The sequence below is a fragment of the Protopterus annectens genome, chromosome 4.part0 (assembly GCF_019279795.1).
Source record: "Protopterus annectens isolate FY-2018-M chromosome 4.part0, PAN1.0, whole genome shotgun sequence".
Lineage (NCBI taxonomy): Eukaryota > Metazoa > Chordata > Ceratodontiformes > Protopteridae > Protopterus > Protopterus annectens.
Genome location: NC_056733.1, coordinates 635,302,490 through 635,321,945, shown reverse-complemented (window position 1 = coordinate 635,321,945; position 19,456 = coordinate 635,302,490). Strand labels below are relative to the sequence as shown.

General features: G+C 43.7%; 1 protein-coding gene across 8 annotated transcripts in view; it reads right to left on the bottom strand.

Moving 5' to 3' along the window:
- CLIP1 (CAP-Gly domain containing linker protein 1) overlaps positions 1-19,456 on the bottom strand; it is a 4,646,656-nt gene that overhangs the window by 2,010,897 nt on the left and 2,616,303 nt on the right. For all 8 annotated transcript variants that reach the window (XM_044068589.1, XM_044068590.1, XM_044068592.1 and 5 more), the window contains one exon: positions 2,358-2,415. In XM_044068589.1, coding sequence (XP_043924524.1) covers positions 2,358-2,415 — 58 coding nt within the window. The remainder of the gene's footprint in view (positions 1-2,357; positions 2,416-19,456) is intronic.

Below are 19,456 nucleotides of genomic sequence, written 5' to 3'. Positions count from 1 at the left end.
GTAGACAGGAATAATAGCTGCAGGTTGAGGAAAATACATCTGTAATAATATTTTTGCTTAGATACTGAAATTTCACACTGTTCCACTGAAGCAATTCTTTCATACTGACTACAGTTTCAGAAAAATTACTTTTGGGGGGTGTCTGAAGAAAAACACTCATTAGAATAAGATTACCATTCCTGCGGTATAGGTACTGGAGAAATACAATCCCAGTCTAATTATTGTCATCCTGACTGGAATCGGCCTCTGAAAAAGAGAGAAATCTTTTTTTTTTCTTTTAAAACTTAGGGAAGACTCAGAAGTTAAAGAACTGAAGTCTTGAAACAAGCCCTTAGTAAAACCTAGACAGTCTTCCCTTTCCATCTTATGTGAAAAAGGACAGGAAATATGCCTAACTTTGTTTTCTTCTCTCAGGAAACCTCCTAAACAAAGACTGACCTAAAAATGGGGCTCTTTCCCAGGAATCCTTCGCCTTAGGTCGACTTCATGGTAAAGCATTGTTTGCTCCCTCCTCCCACGATCAACGAGACTGTTTCTCTCTTGCCTGAAAAGGACAATCAAGCAGCCGCAGATGACAAGACCAATTACTTGTCCTTAGCATCTTCTTGAGGAGCAATGGCAGTGGGATCGAGAGAAGACTATGAGTGGTCCAAGGCACCTGACTTGGCCATAGCACAGTCATTCATTGGCAGATGATGACGTAGTGAGGAAGATGTCTTGACTATCAAAGACTCCCATAAAACTCCCATAAAACTTTCTTCTTCTTGCAGACAGGAGAGAGAATAACCAAAGAGCCCAAAGCCTGCTCCATGTCCTATCTAAAAAAGTGCCTGATAAGTGTGTAGAAGAGCCTTGAACAGTCAATAAACCACATGACAGGAATTTTACAGTTTTGAGGTAAAAAAAATAAATAAGTGCAAACCACTAAACCCACAGGTCCAAGCCCATATCTTTAATTTACCACAAGCATGCACTAAAATTTTACACAAAGTGATTTTAAAATAATTTTCCACAAACAAGCACACTTAAAAAATTTACTTTTGTGAATGAATTTTTCACTGAAAATTCCAAGGAACACAAATCTTAGCTTAAATATAAACTTTCATTCAAAAGTAAACTTTGCCTCATAAATTTAGGTAAAGTGGAAGGTTTACCCAGAAAGGTACTTACCTGTCCAGCCTTGGTGAAGCACTAGTATACTGTCAATCATTCAAAGTCCACAGGGAAAGCACACTTCAATGGCAAGAGCACTCTGACGGTTTGACACCCTAACCATTGTGTAAACAGCTCTTCCAGATTCCCTTAGTGGTTAGGGCATGGGGAGGGTGCTCTAAAGCTATGGAACCTGACTGGCTGTTGCATCCTTGGCAGAATGTAACTCACAATAGCTTTACATACTGTAACAGTGATCTAATGATGAATATCTGGGGCCCAATTCCATGAGACTTGCTTTCAAGTGACCACTTACACTGCGAGCAAGTGTTTCAGAATCTGGCCATCAGTGCAAGTCTTTTGGAATCAGGGCAGACTTCCACTGAAAGCAACCGTTCTGGAATCTGAGCTCTAATGTTTCCTACTCCCAGTGTGAGGACACCAATTCCAAATTTAAAATCATCATTAGGAAATCTCCCAGAGTAAAGGGCAAGAGGTATTGTTGCCTTCATTTTTTTTAACAAAGGATTTCAATTAAGATTGAAAACTAGTGAAGGGGACCTCTCCATATTCCTGTGGGACAAGTGACTTGACAAGATGAAGGCCTAGGCATCATCAAGACAAAAGAAGAGAAAGTAACTAGTGGGGGAAAACTGCTTGCTACCTGAACAATGGACTTACAAGATAAGCAAATTTATCACCGTAGCTTAAAAGATGCTCTAAATAATCTTTTATGCAATGCTCCTTCGTAGGTTTCCATTTCTACTAGGTTGCAAACAGTAAAGACACCTTATACACTGACTAGCATCACAAATGAAAATTATCATTTTAAGAGATGACAGTGGCAGCATGTAAAGTTACTGTGTAAACATTAGTAGTGCAAAGTCGATAGAGTCCTGGCTCTGGTAACTGGTAGCCACATATTTATGTATTAGAATGCACTTGTAGTTCTAGTAAGTGATGAAAAGGATCTATGAACTAGTCCACCTGGTGAACACTTAATAGGTTTGGAGTACTTTCTGGCACCACAGGCACGCTCTTTCTTTTTCTTGCAACAACTAAAACAAAGACGAGATCTATCTCAACTTTAGAAACCCCATCAAAGACATTTAAATTCAAGGTCAAAAATATGTAACAAGCATCAAATCAATATTTTTAATTTTTATCTAATGTAGCTATAGTTCAACTACTTAAATACTACCAACCTTGCAAACTTTGATGTGCTTCCCGTTGTTTCTCTGTGGTTCCATTAAACTTTTCTTTCTGTGGTAATAAGGTACAAAGGAAACATTTCAGATACTTATTAAATTAAATACATTCCTTAAACAAAAACATTTGCTTCTGTACTAAATTTTGCTACTGCAACCCTACACACACACACACACACACACACACACACACACACACACACACACACACACACACACACACACACACACACACAAAGCCATAAATGCTATAGTTCATCCATTAGCTACAAATCCAAGTTTCCTTTCATTTACTCCAACATAACCACTATCATAAACAGTATAATAAATATTTAAAGTAGCCAAACTAGTTAGGACCTGGATAACCATTTGCCACTCAAAAGCCCCAGTCTAGAAACTACCTAGAAGGCACAGTAAAGGAAAGAAAGGAAGAGAGGCTGCTATTATCCAAAACAAAAAAAAAAATGAAGCTATGCCATCACTGATGACAGAACCTTCTTGTATGCAATGCTGCTGAGCTGGGTTCCTAGAGAAAATTCAGAGACAGAAGATGGGTGTAAATCTGGCAAGTTCTCACAGGGGTGGATGACAGTAGGGTTACTGAAGCACTAGGATACCTGCTGGAGATGAAAGGACTCTGTATTAAGGTTAGGGGGAAGGCACAGTGAGATATGTTCCCTAGCCACATGTAAGAATATATATGCAACACAGTGAAGTCACTGCATGTCAAGGCATATGGGGGCAGCACAGAACATCCAAAAATCCATAACACTAAAATCTATGAAACTTGCAATATGGGTTACTAAAGAGATCAAACAAATTCACTGTGGAAGCTAAGGAACCATGAAATACATAAAAGAAAAAGAGACTAACTGGCAGCCAGTCACAAAAAACAGTCCTGGTACCCAGAATAGGACACTATGCACTACCTGCACAAGAACCCTCGAGTCACTTTCTAGCTAAAGTTACAAAACACAGTTGTGTTAGGTATTCACTACATCAAATCTTGAAGGAGAGGCCAATGTAGAAGCAAATATAAGTATGTGGGTTTACTCACTGGCAAAACTGTATTGGTCTGGCTATGTTTTCTATAGCAGTTCTATTACCTTGCAAGGACGAATGTTGGTCTTGTGCTAATATAAGTGCACATAAGCCACAGCATGAAGTTCCCAAATAAGTACTGCTGACATGCACCTACTTCACCTTTCAAGGCAAAAACCTTGGCAGAGATGAGTGCCTGTGAAACCCAAATTACATGAAATTATGCATGTGCATGTATACCTATTAAACCAGTCAAACACAGTAAGTTATACTACACGTATGATCAGAAGTGTGCTGCCAATTTTAATGAAATATCAACTAGGTAATGCAGATAACCACATAAAGGGAAGGGAGGGTGGCAAAGCTAGTACAGCTGTGTAAGAAAACATACAATGACAGTAGGTACTCTAATAGATTACTGTTGTAGTAGTCTAAGCTATTTGGGATATATCCCTGCCTAGAATATGACTACCGACCATCTTTCAAAGCACCCAAACTGACAGTGGCTCAAGCACAGACATATAAAAAGGATGTCTGGGCACCAAAAGCTTCAGAGCTTTCTTGCTTGAAAAAAGGAGGTTACAGCCATGAGCCATGAAAGGAAAATGTTAGCAATGGAAGGAACAAAAAAAAAAACAACAAACAAACAAAATACAATAACTATATGGATAAGGGTATAAACATTCGCATCCTGGCAATACCTCTAAAAAGACGAAGCAAGGGGGCTGATGGGAGGGGATGACTACAGCAACAGTGATCTACTACAACATTTACTGTTATGGTAAGTTTACTTGCAACTATATACTATGTTCAAACATTAAGCTCACTGCTGTAGAAGCCTAGGATACTTGGGTAGATTACCACAGCTTAGGAATAACTAGGGACCTAGCAAAGTTTGATACGGATCTGGAAAAGGAGCCTATTTTGTAATGCTGTTAAAGTAGGCACAGACGACCACATTGCTACCTCTAGAATAATTCTAGAGTCCATTCCTGTCCAAAAGCTAAAAGTCAAAATCCTGGTAGAATGGCCTTTGACCCAGCTTGGAAGTGGCTTGTTAAGGGGAGCATAGCAGAAAGAAACAACATAAGGCAATCATCTGGAAAATGTCGGCTTTGACACTGGATGCCCTTTTTTTCTCCTTCATAGAAGGTAGTCAGCTGATGCCTTTCCTGAAGGATTCTTTTCTGTACAAGTATTATCTGTGCTGCCTGTGGAAGCATCCATGGTATGTAATTATTCTTTCTCCTTTGTTTTTAGGTTCTGGAAAAAATACAAGGAAATTAACAGCCTATTTAAGAACCACAGGTGAACAGTCCTAGAGAAGGTTCTGGCTCTTACAGTGACACTAACTAGAAATGTTTTTTTTTCCATTTCCACACATATATGATTATCCAGTAACAAATTTTTCTCTATCCTTTAATACCTGCATGACCTCAGAAAAAATGTCTCAAACTATCAAAACTATCATTCAAGCAGTCTGTTATGATGTTTTCAGGTTACAGTATATCAAACAAAACTTTATTATTCAAGCAGTCTGTTAAACTGTTTTCAGGCTATGGTATATCAAACAACCAAGTCTTGAATGAATAAATCCATTCTGTGGAAAAGTTTGTGGCAATTGCCCTTGGCCAAATTCAGAACAACAGAGAAAGTACAGTTATGTAAGTAACCTTACCATAACAGTAGAAGTTTGAATGATCACTGCTTCAGTAGCCTTAGCAATATGGATTACATCATGTTAAGGATAATAACAGCTGGACAGCTTCCAAAGCTTCAGGCTGCTTCCCACATGCCTAAACCATTGATCAGCTCAAGCACAGCTGACTAAAATGGTCATATTTGGGAACAAAGCCCTTCAGAGCTTTCATGCCAACAGAGACAGGGGGAGGCTAAAGCCCTGACAAAGATAATGCTAGGAAAATAAAAATAAAGGTATTCACTCTGGCACTAAAACCATAAAAAATAATTGGGGGAGGGTGGATTGTGTGACTACTGTTACGGTAAGTTTACTTACGCACCTGTACTATGTTCATCATATGGATAACTGCTGTAATAGCCTTAGCTATATAAGTAGATTACCACAGCCTAGACTGACTGGAAGGAGGAAAGGTGACCACCTTAGGGGCCACTGGAGAATGGTCCTAGCAAAGCCTGTTTTAGACCTGCAGAAGGAATCTAGTTTATAATGCTTTGCAAAAATGTGAACAGAGGAACCAGTTGCTGTGTCGAGTGCAGTTCTAGAATCCACCCCTTTCCAAAAAGTCACAGATGAAGCCAAGGCCTTGGTAGAATGAGGTCTAACCCTACTCAGAATTTTATAGTTGTAGTGGATGTTACAAAAAGTATCTGAATGAGACAACCACTTGGAAGTAGCCTACTTTGGCACAAGCTGTCCTTTTTTCTTATCTTCACAAGATATGCACAATTGCAGGCTTCCTTAAAGATTTTTTTTCTGTGATGCTAGTACCTAAGCTGCCTGCAGACTTCTGAGGTGTCCTTTCTCCCTCTGTTTTTGGCTCTAAAAAGAAGACAGGTAGATGGTTAGCTTGGTTCAAAGTAAACTTCAATACCACTTTATGCATAAATGAAGGATTAGTGCTTAATGAAACCCTACCTTTGTGGAAAATGAGATAAAGTTGAAGCACCTAAGAGCTTGCAACTCAGATGCTCTTCTTGCAAAGTTCCAAGCAATTAGTGAAACTGTTTGAGCTGGTTCAAATTAAGCAAGAGTTAGGATCTAAATTTTATGTTACAAAAACTAAGGAGAAGCCACTTGTTTTCCAGGAGACATAGTATGCAACACCCCTTTCAAAAATATTTTCACATTAAATTAACACTGAGAGATGATCCATGAATACATGCTGAAATTAAATATTGATGGAGTTAATATTGACCAGAGGATGGACAGAAACTCACACAAGTAATATACAACTAGTTAAACAGTAGCCCTGAATGGATGTCAATTCTTTTCTGGTCACCAACTAGAAAACCTCTTCCATTTACTAATATATGATATTTCTAGTAGCATTTTTCTTGCCTCCTTTAATACCTGTTGCACAGTTAGGAAAAAAGATACCTAAAAGGAAATAATATTCTATCAACTTAGTCAGCTGCAGTTGTCTGGGATTGTGATGCATCAAAAATCCTTTATTTTGTATGGGCAGATCCAGTCTGTAAGGAAGCTTGTGGTAATTGCCCCACACCATTTCCAAAATGCCTGGGCCAGAAGAGTCTCACCACAATGACCACTGGAGAATCCTGCTGAATCTTCAGATAACCCTTGGATATTAGTGGAAAAAGTGGAAAATCATAAAGGATCATTCCTGTCCAAGGAAAAGAAAAATCTCACTACATGGAGTCCTGGAGCAGAATTTTGCCATCTGGAAGTGAAAAGATCTCCGAGGTCCTCCTGATAGCTGGATAAATTCCTGGAAGACCTCCTGATACAATTTCTATTTGTGAGGGTCCATCCTGGTCCTGTTCACCTTCTCTGCCAAATGATTTTGTTCTAATGATATGCAAGATGTCTGCAGAGACAGATTGTACTGAAAAGCTATATCCCAGGCCACAGTGGCTAGTCTGCACACATAGTAATATCTGGGTCCCTCCTGTTTATTAGTGCACCATTCCATTGTGGCATTGCTTGTAAGTACTTGGAGTTGTCCAGGGGACCACAGATTATTCAGAATTGAGAGCCAACATCTCTTATGTGTGTGTGCTTTGGGCCTGTCTTTTCTGTTCCACAGACTCGACATTTTCATTTCCAAGGGCATTGCTCCCCAGGCAAAAACTGAGGTATCTGCTGTGACAGACTGGAACTGAGGGACAGAGAAAGGAGGATCTGAATTCTGATAAATTTCATGTCTCCACCAAAAAGTTCCTTTTTCGGAAACCCCAAAACTGGAATCTAGAATGTCAGGGGATGTTGATGTTGGGATCATGCAGACTTCAGCTATCACTGGATTCTTCTCATGTACAGTCCTGCAGTAGAAATCATTAATATCATAGATTCCATGACACCCAGAAACTTAAAAATTCCCTATCTGAGACAACTGTCTGAGTGCAAAAAACTCAGGAATAATGCTAAATACAAATCCGCTTTTTTTCCTGTGCAAGAAAAGCTTTTTGAACTGAGGCCCTCAGGAGGCAACCCAGGAAAATAATTGTGTAAGGAGCAGTCAGGCAAGACTTGTTATCCTGGAACCCCAGTCTGCGAAGGAGATACCTTAGCCAAGTAAGAGACTCCTGACACTTTCAAAAAGACTCTGCAGGGATAGGAAAGTCATTTAAATAAGGGGAAAAATGTGAATACCTTACAGTCTTTAGCAGGCTATCACAGGAGCCAGACACTTTTATGAATTCCATTACAGCAGCAGATAGACCAAAGGGTGATGCAAAGAACTGATAGTAAGAGCCAGACACACAAAACCATAAACATCTGAAATATGGATATATGGGAATGTGGCGATATGCATCTTTTAAATCTAATGTCACCAGAAAATTCAACTAGGGTATATGGGGTAAGAAGTTGTGAAGGAATATCCATTTTGAATTTGGACACTGTAACAAACAGGTTCAGAAAGAAAAGACCCATAAGCAAGTCTCCAAGAATCTTCTTTGGCACCGGCAACATTGAGTAAAACCCTTCTCCTAACCAAGGAGGGGTAACCAGTTCTAGCACCCTCTAAGAGAGCAGATGCTGAATAACAGGAATGAAAAAAGGAGTTTGGTCTGGTGCTGGAGTCTTGAAAAGGAGGGAGAGATTCCCACAACCATCTACAATCCTGATGGGTTACTTTCAAAAAGCATTTGTCTGAAGCTACCTGTTGCCAAAGAAAGAAATGGAAATTCCGACTTCCTGGAAGGATTAAAGGTTTGCCAGAGTGGAAAGGAGTGGGGTTATATATAGTCATTCATACTTATTAGACTGCCCTTTGTTTCACCTTTATTTTTGGAACCTCTCTTCCATTGATTTTTAAATGTTTGCTTACCAGCAGCTTGTTGGGTTTGTTTATTTAGCTTTTAAACAAGGTTGTAGGGGAAAGCATTAACCCCCTTGGCATACTTGGAGAAGGAAGGCTGAAAAATGGATAGATTTTGTGAAGCAGCTCTCATCATACATTTTAAGGACCTCTGATGTAGAAGGTACAAAAACTATGTCTCTATTCAAGGGAGAATTCAAAATTTCACTTTTAACATATTCTGTGAGATTTTGAGAATGCAACCAAGCAAACCTCCTTATGACAGTACCAGTGGCAGAAGCTCTGGAAGTGGCACCAGTAGAATCATACTTACATTTCAAGCAATAGGCACCCAGTTGAAACAAAAACAAAACAATTAACACAAAAGACTTCTTAGAAGAAAAAGATGCTAAAATATTCCAGATGTTCTCAAAACAGGCAAGCATAAACTTTAATATATGAGCTTGAGAATCCTAAAAATAAATTTTGCAGAAGAATACACTTTTCCGCAACTATCAAATGCCCTCCCATCCTTGTCAAAAGGAGAGGAAATAGTGTGAACCAAATGTTTAGCAGGAGCTGGGTTCACTAAAGCAATAGGTGTTGGATTTAATCTGGGATGAGTTTATAAAAACTTATAAGACTGTGGAACTTTATATACACTTTGCTTTCTTGGAGGCAGCAAGCTGGCTGGCAAGAGTTAGAGGCTGACACACACACATTCACCAGTGCTGAAAGAATAGCAGGGACTGGGGTAGGGTCTGGAGAATGCAGTTGTAATAAAATCATAATAGTTTCTTACGGACTGAGAAACATCACTGTTTTTCCCACTGAAATAACACAACTGAATGATTCTGGAAATAGTTTCAGAGAAAGTGAATTGTTCCAAGAGACTGTCCGAAGTCTCAGTCTCTTCAGAATTTGAATAAGAAACCTGGGAAGACAAAAACAAATCTAGCTCATTCACAATCACTATGAAGTTCAAAATCCTGAATCTTTTCAGAAAATGAAGAATTAAGAAGTTATGTACTCACCATAACGTTCCATCTGAGTAGGTGACTTCATTTGGATGCAACCTGTGGGTATCGGATCCGACATCGGATCCGAGCCGGCAGTTCAAAAGCTTTAGGATCCGAGCTCCTAGCTCTTCCCTCTACCCATAACCCCTTGCCAAGCCCTGACTGACCTCAGATTGAGTTTGCACTGTAAATACTAGTATAAAAGATTCCTGGGAAACCAGGACTAACATTGCTAAGAAGGTCAGGGGGATGGAGGGGGGGATGGTTGCATCCAAATGAAGTCACCTACTCAGATGGAACGTTATGGTGAGTACATAACTTCTTAATCTGAAGTAGGCAGACTTTATTTGTCTGCAACCTGTGGGACAGAGTCCCCAGCTACCTAAACCTTGGGCGGCCGTCATGGAAGGATGTTCCGAAGCACCGCAGAGCCAAAGGATGCTCTCTCCCTGTGGAAACAACATCCACTTTATAATGCGAGATGAAAGTACGAGATGAGGTCCAAGTGGCTGCTGCACAGATATCATCTAATGGCACTCTAGATTTAAAAGCAGCAGACGTAGATACTGCCCTGGTAGAATGCGCTGTAATTCTCTGAGGAGCTGGCCTTCCTGAGGTGTCATAAGCCTGCAAGATACAGTTAAAAATCCACTTCGACAGGGTAACCTTAGAGACTGCCTTACCCAGGGCGAATTTTGCAAAGGAGACGAACAGTTGATCGGATTTCCTATGACCAGCTGTTCTGTGAATATAGAAGCGCAGCTGCCTGTGAACATCTAAAGAATGTAATTTATATTTTCCTTTGTTTTTATAGTTGGGGAAAAAAACTGGCAAGTTAATCGATTGGTTGATATTGGATTCTGAAGAAATCTTCGGTAGAAAGGAAGGATTGGTCCTGAGGAAAACCCTATCCGGAAAAAAGGAAAGATACGGTGGTTTGACGCATAAAGCCTGGAGTTCAGAAACTCTTCTAGCTGATGTAATGGCTACTAAGAAAGCAGTTTTCCAGGAAAGGTATTTCAAATCCACAGAGGCTGCAGGCTCAAAGGGGGGAGTGGTTAGGGCCTGCAGGACTAGAGAGAAGTCCCAAGGTGGTATAGCTTCCTTAACCGGAGGCCTCAAGAGAAATGCACCTTTGAGGAAGGTTTTGCAAATTTTTGCAGCCATGAGAGGTGTTGAGTCAAGACCCACATGGTAATGGGAAATAGCTGCCATCTGTACCTTTACCGTGGAAGAGCTTGCTCCTTGCTGAAAAAGGTCTGTCAAGAAGTCCAGTACCGCAGAAAGTGGTGCAGAAAAGGGGTCAAGGTTATTATGTTCTGCCCAAATAGAAAACCTCTTCCATTTGCTTCGATAAACCTTCCTAGTGGAAGGTTTATGGGCCGCCACTAAGATGGCTTTCACTGGTGACGAGATACCGGGAGTCCTTATCAGGGATGGAACTGGAGCAGCCAGGCTGTCAATTTCAGGGTGTGAAGATTCGGAATTGGAAGCCCTTGAGGATGGGAGATGAGATCCGGGATCGGATCTAGAATCCAGGGAGGATTCACTCTGTGAGACCACACAAAAGGGAACCAAGGTTGACGAGGCCAGAACGGGGCAATGAGAATCATTTTGCTCCCCAAGCTGTTGGCTTTCTGCAAAAGTTTCTGCATTAGAGGCAGTAAAGGGTAAGCGTAAAGGAGACCGGGAGGCCAAGCATGCACCAGGGCGTCTCTCGGGGATTCCCCGAATGGGGGAAATAGAGCGAAGAAACTGTCGCATTTTGCGTTTGAGGGAGAAGCAAAAAGATAGCAACAGGGTTGCCCCCAGGCGGCAAAAATCTGATTCGCTACTAGAGTGTTGAGAGACCACTCGTGAGGGGAAAGAATGGTGCGACTGAGCTTGTCCTCTAGGATGTTGGACCTTCCCGGAATGTGTGTTGCCACAAGAAAGCGATTGGTGGAGATTGCCCATTCCCAGACTCTCATGGCCTCTCGACAAAGAGGATAGGACCTGGTTCCCCCCTGTTTGTTGATGTACCAGACTACTGACATGTTGTCCGTCTGGATAGCAATAGTCCCTGCAGGGAGAAGGCTGTGTAGTGCTTGCAACGCTAATAGCACCGCCCTCATCTCCAGGACATTTATATGCAGTGAGGTCTCTGAACTGTTCCACGTGCCTTGGACAATTTTGCCCGCTGAATGTCCCCCCCACCCGAGGCGAGAAGCGTCCGTGGTCACCGTGGCTAGGGGGAAAGCAGCACAGAAAGGTCTCCCTGTTAGGAGTTCCGTTGACTGGAGCCACCAAAAAAGGGAGCTCCTGCATGCTTTGCTGATAGCTATCGGGCTGCTGAGAGGGAAGTAGAGCGGGGACCATTGGACCTGGAGGGTCCATTGAAGAATCCGCATGTGAAGTCGAGCATGAAGAAGAAGCGGAATGGCTGCCGCCATTGAACCTAGGGCCCTCAGGACCGAAGCTGCCGTCGGAGCAGGTCGTAAGATGGCCGCGACATGACACCTCAGGTTGGACAGTCGATCTGGGGTGAGGAACGCCCGCATTTTCTTTGTGTCCAACCTTCCTCCTATAAAGTCTATAAGCTGTGTGGGATTCAGTGAAGACTTCTCTTTGTTTATGGTGATGCCCAGCCGAGGAGCTATGTGAAGGAAATAGTCCCTGGCTGAACACAGCAGATGCCTTGATGACGCCGTGAGGAGCCAGTCGTCCAGGTATGGAAACACCTGAATTCCCTGGAGTCTCAGGTGGGCCGCTACCACTGCTAGTGCTTTGGTAAACACCCTGGGGGCAGAGGTGAGACCAAAGGGAAGGACCCTGAACTGGTAGTGACTGGCTCCCAGCCGGAAGCGAAGGAACCTCCTGGACCGCCTGTCCATCAGAATGTGGTAGTACGCGTCCTTGAGGTCTATGGAGCACATCCAGTCGTTCTCCCGCAGAAGGGGGAGAATAGATTGTAAGGTGACCATCCGGAATTTTTGCTTGGTTACAGACAGGTTCAGTTGTGACAGGTCTAGAATCGGTCTTAAGTCCCCCGTCTTCTTTGGCACCAAGAAGAACATGGAGTAAAACCCTGATACGGTCTGATCTCGGGGGACGCGCTGGATGGCTCTTTTTGTTAGCAGCTGCGCGATCTCAATAGCTGCTGCCTCCCTTTGATCAGGTGGTACATTGGGGAGGCTTTGGGATCTGGGAATTCCGTGAAAAGGGATTGAATAGCCTCTGGATATCACCCGAAGCACCCAACGGTCTGACGTGATTGACTCCCATGATGTCAGGTGCTTCGAAAACCACCCCCCGACTGCCTCCAGAGATGGGCGGCCGGGCAACCCTTCAGGGTTGCTGCGTGGGTCTGTCAGAGAAAGGTTCTCTGGACCCAAAGTTCCTAGGAGCCCCTCTGCCTCTAAGACGGCGACCCCCCTGTCCTCCTCTGCCACGCCTCCTCTGCCACGGAAGGACTGGTTGTCTGGAGCAGGTTGGGATTGCTGCGATTTCCGGAACCACATCTTCTTCTGTCCCTTTTGGTTCTTCGAGAAGGACCTCTGGGGAGCTGAGAAGCGGACTCCGACGGCAGACAGCGTCTTCCCGTCCTTTTCGCTCTGGACCAGTGTTTCGCGAACTGTTTTGCCAAAAAGGGCAGAACCATCGAAGGGGGCATTCGCGAAGGTCGCTTTGAAGGGCTCTGCGAAGTCACAGTGGCGGAGCCAGGCCTGATGCCTCACGATGAGGCCCGCTTCGCTAGCTCTAGCGGCTCCCTCAGTTGAGTGAGAAAGTAGCCGCATAGAAGTATTTGAAACCGCTCTGAGAGTGGCCATACGGGTGGAGTACACATGTCTGTCCTCCGCCGACATGGACTCTGGGGGGGATGCAGCGTACTCTTTAATCAGGTCTCGTTGCATCCTTATGACATGTGCCATGTAGTTCAGCAAAGAGAAGGTTGCTGAACTAAAGACTCGCTTCCCAATGCGATCCATCGAGTGGGACTCTTTGCTCGGGGGATGCATAGAGGGACTCTCCTGAGCTAACTCCCTCTTTGTGGCTGCAGCCATCATCATGGCATCTACTGGGGGTCCCTTACTCCAATGAGTGCGGTCTGCAGGGGGACTAAGGATATGATCGGGGCGCTTCGGAACAGGCTCAACGGTGTCCGGGTCCTTCCATGCTCTGGTGGCAATAAGGTCCACCAGAGGATCGGCAGGAGGGGACACCCAAGAGGTAGATGGGCCCGCCTCAAATGCCTCCAAGAACACAGACTCATCTGAGGAGGCCTTGGGGGCAGACCACCCTCCCCGATCCTTAACATTTCCATAATGTCTCCAAATGAGACATCCTCTGGGGGTGATCTTGGGGAGCCCTCCCCTTCATCCAAGTCTGTGTCTTCAGTGATGGACTCAGGGGAGTCCATGTGCCTCCTCTTACACTTGCGCTTGCGAGGCACTTCCTCAGGGGGACTGTCCGAGGAGTCCTCGCCAGCACCCAGATGTTCCAAGGGAACTACTTGGGACATCGAGGCGGGCTGTCCCTGGGACCGACTGATGGGAGCCTGGCCCAGCTGCAAGGGAGTGCGGGGGAGAAAAGCCTAAGCACACACTCTTAACTAAATTTTTTTAAAGAAAAAGAGATTTTTCTGTCAAAATATCGAAGAGAAATACTTGCTACTAGGAGCTCGTGAAATCCGTTGGCTACTCGAACGCGGCAAATGAAAATCTGGGGTCAGTCAGGGCTTGGCAAGGGGTTATGGGTAGAGGGAGGAGCTAGGAGCTCGGATCCTAAAGCTTTTGAACTGCCGGCTCGGATCCGATGTCGGATCCGATACCCACAGGTTGCAGACAAATGAAGTCTGCCTACTTCAGATCTTTTGTTTAACAGAAAAGTACAGTTTTGTACCTACCATAAATGTAGATGTTCGAGGATCCACATTGCTGCAGTCCTAACTATTGGGTAGTCCGCTGTCCAGTCGGCCCGAATACCAAAGTATATGGCTGACGTCGGTCAGGGCGCATTAGACTGACGTCAGTACGTCAGGGTACTAATGCGCATGACCGACGTCATATCCTCAGTCTTTTCTTGCCCCAGATGTCAGAAGACCCTGAAAAGATAAGGCCAAAAACAAAAACTCCCAAAATACCTGCACCAAAAATATATATACAATATATACACAAGTAGCAGAATATAACCTCACCTACACAACCACCCCTAAACACAGAGGGAAGGAGGGAGGGTAATTGGACTGCAGCAATGTGGATCCTCGAACATCTACATTTATGGTAGGTACAAAACTGTACTATGTTCTTCATTCCACATTGCTGCAGTCCTAACTATTGGGTAGAATCCCAAAGCAGAGGTAAGGGAGGCTGGCAAATCATAAGGAAGCAGGAACTGACAACATGCCTTGCAAAATAGCAGTGGCAAAACCAGCCCTAGACTTAGAGTAGAGAGGAAGGTGATAATGCTTAGAGAAAGTATGCACTGAACTCCAAGTAGCTGCCTCCAAAATATCCTTAGTTGCCACCCCCCTTAGAAATGCTGTTGAAGTGGCAGTAGCCCTAGTGGAATGAGGCCTAATCCCAGCTGGAATTTCCTTGCCATGATGAGAATAACAAAATGAAATGCAACACCCAATCCATCTAGAAATAGTTTGTTTTGACACAGGCTTGCCCTGAGAACTCAAAGCAAAAGAAATAAACAACTGCTGAGACTGCCTAAAATCTTTAGTCCTGCTCAAATAATAACGCAATTGCCTGTGTACATCTAAAGTGTGCAAAATCTTTTCCCCTTTATTTTGGGGATCTGCATAAAAAGTAGGCAAATGAATAGTTTGGTTTAAAGCCACACTAGAAACCACCTTAGGCATAAAGGAAGGATTAGTACGTAAAGATACCCTATCCTTATGAAAAATCAAAAAAGGTTCCACTGCCATAAGGGCCTGTAACTCAGAAACCCTTCTTGCAGAAGTAATGGCCAACAAAAAAGCAGTCTTCCAAGACAAATATTTCAATTCAGCAGTAGCCATGAGGCTCAAAAGGTTGTAGAGTAAGTTTCTCCAACACAAAATTGAGATCCCAAGCAGGAGTAGGAGCTCTACGTGGGGGTCTTATATTCTTTGCCCCTCTAAGAAATTGCTTGAACAAAGGATGCGAAAACAATGGTGGGTCACAATCATAGTGAGCTGAAATTGCTGCAGCATGAATCTTAATGGAAGAGAAAGACAAACCTTTGTCCAATAACTCAGTAAGATATTGAAGAGCCACACTCAAATTTGGCTCAAATCTCCAAATTGTTTGCTGCACTCCAAAATAAAAATCTCTTCCATTTTTCTGTACACTTTTCTTGTACTAGGTCTCCTGGCTTCCATAATCACATTTAAAACTTGTTGAGGAAGTTGAGACCTGCTGCCTTTCAAAACAGAATATGCCAGGCCGTTAGATGAAGAGAGTGAAGTTTGACATTGAGCAGGTGACCTTCTCTCTGAGACAACAGGTGTGGAATCAAGGGTAAAGGCCATGGAGGCTTCTTTACCAGACTCCTCAGTAATGGGTACCAGTGCTGCCGAGGCCAATCTGGAGCTATTAAAATCATCCTTGGCTTGTCTTGTCTGACCTTTAGAAGCACCTTTGGAAGAAGAGGCAGAGGTGGAAACGCATACACATGAAGATTTTTCCAACTGAAAGAAAGAGCGTCCACTTTCCAAGCTGTGTGATGAAACTTCTTTGTGCAAAACTTTGGCAGCTGGTGGTTTAGTGGAGAAGCGAACAGATCTATGTCTGGAGTTCCCCATGACACTGTCAATTTTGAAATACATGAAGATCCAGTTTCCACTCGTGGGGATCCATGATTTGTCTGCTTAACACATCTGCTAAGGTGTTCTGTGCTCCCGGCAGAAACCTTGCCTGAAGAGTTAGTTGCAAGCTGAGCGCAGTCTCCCATAAAATCATTGCTTGCCTGCACAATGGGTAAGAATGTGTTCCCCTTGTTTGTTGATGTACCACATGACAGTTGTGTTGTCTGTTAGAATCAACACCTGCCCTGGAAGAAGTAACTCCTTGAAAGCCATTAATGCAAACTGGACTGCTAACATCTCTTTCATGTTGATATGTAGATGCTGTAGTCTGGCAGGCCACTTGTCTTGTATCCACTTTCCATGTAGATGAGCTCCCCAAGCAATGTCTGAGGCATCTGTCGTTAGAATCTGACTCTCCTCTGGCCGGGTCACAGAGAGTCCCTTGTTTAGGTGACATTCCTGAGCCCACCACAAAAATTCCTTTTGAATGCAAGGTATTATTTGAATGACAGTGTCCAAATCCTGGCAGTGCTGTGTCCATACATTTTTGAGATACCATTGTAGCTTCCTCATATGCAGTTTGGCATTGGGAAGCACCAGAATACAAGATGCCATGAACCCTAAGGCTTGAAGGACTGTCCTTGCAGTCAGCCCGGACTGAAGAGATAGTTGATGGAAGTAACTGGAAAGATTCTTTTGTTTGTCCGGGGTTAAAAGGCCATCTCGGCTGCTGTATTCAGTCTCACACCCAGAAAGCACATGTCTTGAGAGGGTACTAGACTGGACTTTATTTCGTTCACAGAATACCCTAGGCATCTTAGCACTGCTATGACATATTCCAGATGCTGTAGAAGGTCTTCCTTTTCTTGAGCCAGAATCAGGCAATCGTCCAAGTAAGGGTAGATTTGAATCCCTTGTAGCCTGAAGTAAGCTATTACTGGAGCCAGAACCTTCGTGAATACTCTGGGCACAGTAGATAAGCCAAAGGGCAATGCAGAGAACTGATAATGAGAACTTCCAGCTCGAAAACGCAGATACTTTCTGCAACTTAGTCTTATAGGCACATGAAGGTAAGCTTCCTTGAGATCTAAAGTTACCATCCAGTGATCTTTGCCCAGTAAAGGTAAAAGCTGTTGTAACGTCAACATTTTGAACTTGGGAATGTCCAGATAAGTGTTGAGGATAGATAAATCCAAAATTGGTCTCCACGTGTTCCCCTTCTTTGGTACTAGGAACAGGCGAGAATAAAATCCTAGGCCCCTTTCTGGCACAGGAACTGGCTGAATGGCCCCTATTTGGAGTAACATAGAAATTTGCTTGTGCGCCTCTTGTCTCTGTAGAGGAGGAATGTCTGGCATGCCTTTGAAAGGAGGCAAGGTATGGAAATAAAACCTGTAACCATGGTGAATGATATCCAGAACCCATCTGTCTTGGGTAATTAAATCCCAATTTTCTTTGAAAAGAGACAGCCTTCCTCCCAACGGTGCTGCCAGGCGAGAATGAACTGGCAGCTGAAAAGGCAGGTCATTGGGTCTGCTTACGAAAGGACTGACCCCTGCCCTCACCAGAAGTCGGAGCAGGTGAACTCCCTGTCCTAGGCCTAAAGGAACCCTGAGCTCTGCCCCTACCACGTCTAGACCTACCCCTAGACTGGGAATCATAAGCAGGATAAGTCCAACCCTTAGCAGGCCAATTTCTACTAAACTTCGGAGGCTGTACCTGCAAAAAATCTTTAACAGTTTGCATAGATTTAGCCTTGTCCTCCATTTTCTTCAAAACTGCTTCCACAGGCGAACCAAACAACACATCAGATTGCAAAGGAGCATCCAAAATTCTTGTCTTAACATGCTCAGCTAAATTCTGATCTCTCAACCAGGCGTGCCTACGAAGAACAGAACCAGTGGCAGCCACCCTGGAAGAGGCCTGTACAGCATCAAAACCACATTGCAAGGAATGTTTACCCACTTGTTCAGACACATGAACTAAATCCTGCAACTCTTTACAGTCAATACCTTCCGCTAGAGCATCCACCTTAGATTTCAATTGTGAAAGAAGATAATTCTGATATTTTAACATGTGGAATTGGCAATTTAACGCCCTCATGGCTAACGTGGAAGAAGTATACACTTTCTTTCCCCATCTATCCAAAGCCCTTGCCTCTTTATCAGGAGGGACAGGATTTCTAACAACTGAGGCCTTTACACCTTTAGGCCCCTGAGAGACAGTTTCAGGGTCTGCCCTAGGACTCTTAAAAAGATACGTATGAGCTTCAGGTACCCTATAATATCTATCCGGTTTAACAGGGGCAGGAGGCAAAGAATCAGGATTCAGGGAAGCCTCTGCAAAAACATCTTCCACCACATTCAAAACAGGAGGTATAGCTAAAGGCCTATGCTGGGGTAAAAATAAGAACTCCCTAAGCCTTTTCCTGGAATCAGAGAAATCTTGGCCTTCCCATGTAAAATGCTCCCTCATGGAATGCAAAGTCTCTGAAAATGAAAAAACCTCAGGAGGAGAAGCTGACGGAGTAGAATCATCCACATCAGAATCAGAATAAGGAGGGAACTCCTGCAAGTCTTCAGCCGAAGACTCAGAAGCCTCCGAGCATTGCTCAAAACTCTCAAGCTCAGGTTCCACCCTTGGCCTCTTATCAGGAGGGGGCATAGAACCCCTTATCATAGTAATCAAATCCTCTGCCATTTTAAGCATATGTTTCTTAGGAAAAGACCCTGAAGCAGTAGGAGAAACCCCCACTGAAGCAAAACTTGGCCTACCCCTTAAGGAAGCCTTGGAAACAGAAGTGGAGGCCCTAACCACCTTAGGAAGTGAGGGAAGAACAGCCATCTGAGAAGCCCCCTCAGCCTGGCCTACTTCCTGAGAGGAAACATCCTGTAACAGTAAAGTCTCTCCCTGAGACTCTAAAGAAATACCTGGCAAAACCTCCGGCTCCACTGAGCCCTCTAAAGAACCGACATCTGGGACTGTCGGTTCTTCCCCTCTAGGCTTTGCTGTTTTGTCCTTGCGTTTTTTAGCCGAAGCCGGCGTCGGAACATCCGACTGCATTTTATAGTTACAACGCTTCCCAAACACTAACCTGGCACAGTCTAACCTTCTTTTAATAGTGCGTTTGTTAAATCTAGCACAAGAACGGCATCCAACAACGTCGTGCTCAGGCCCTAAACAAGGTATACACAAAGTATGGTAATCCCTATGAGGTATCTGTTTCCCACAAGAAATACAGTTATTCACTTTTTCTGACATCCGGTTAAATACTGAGGCAAGAAAAAACCAAAATAT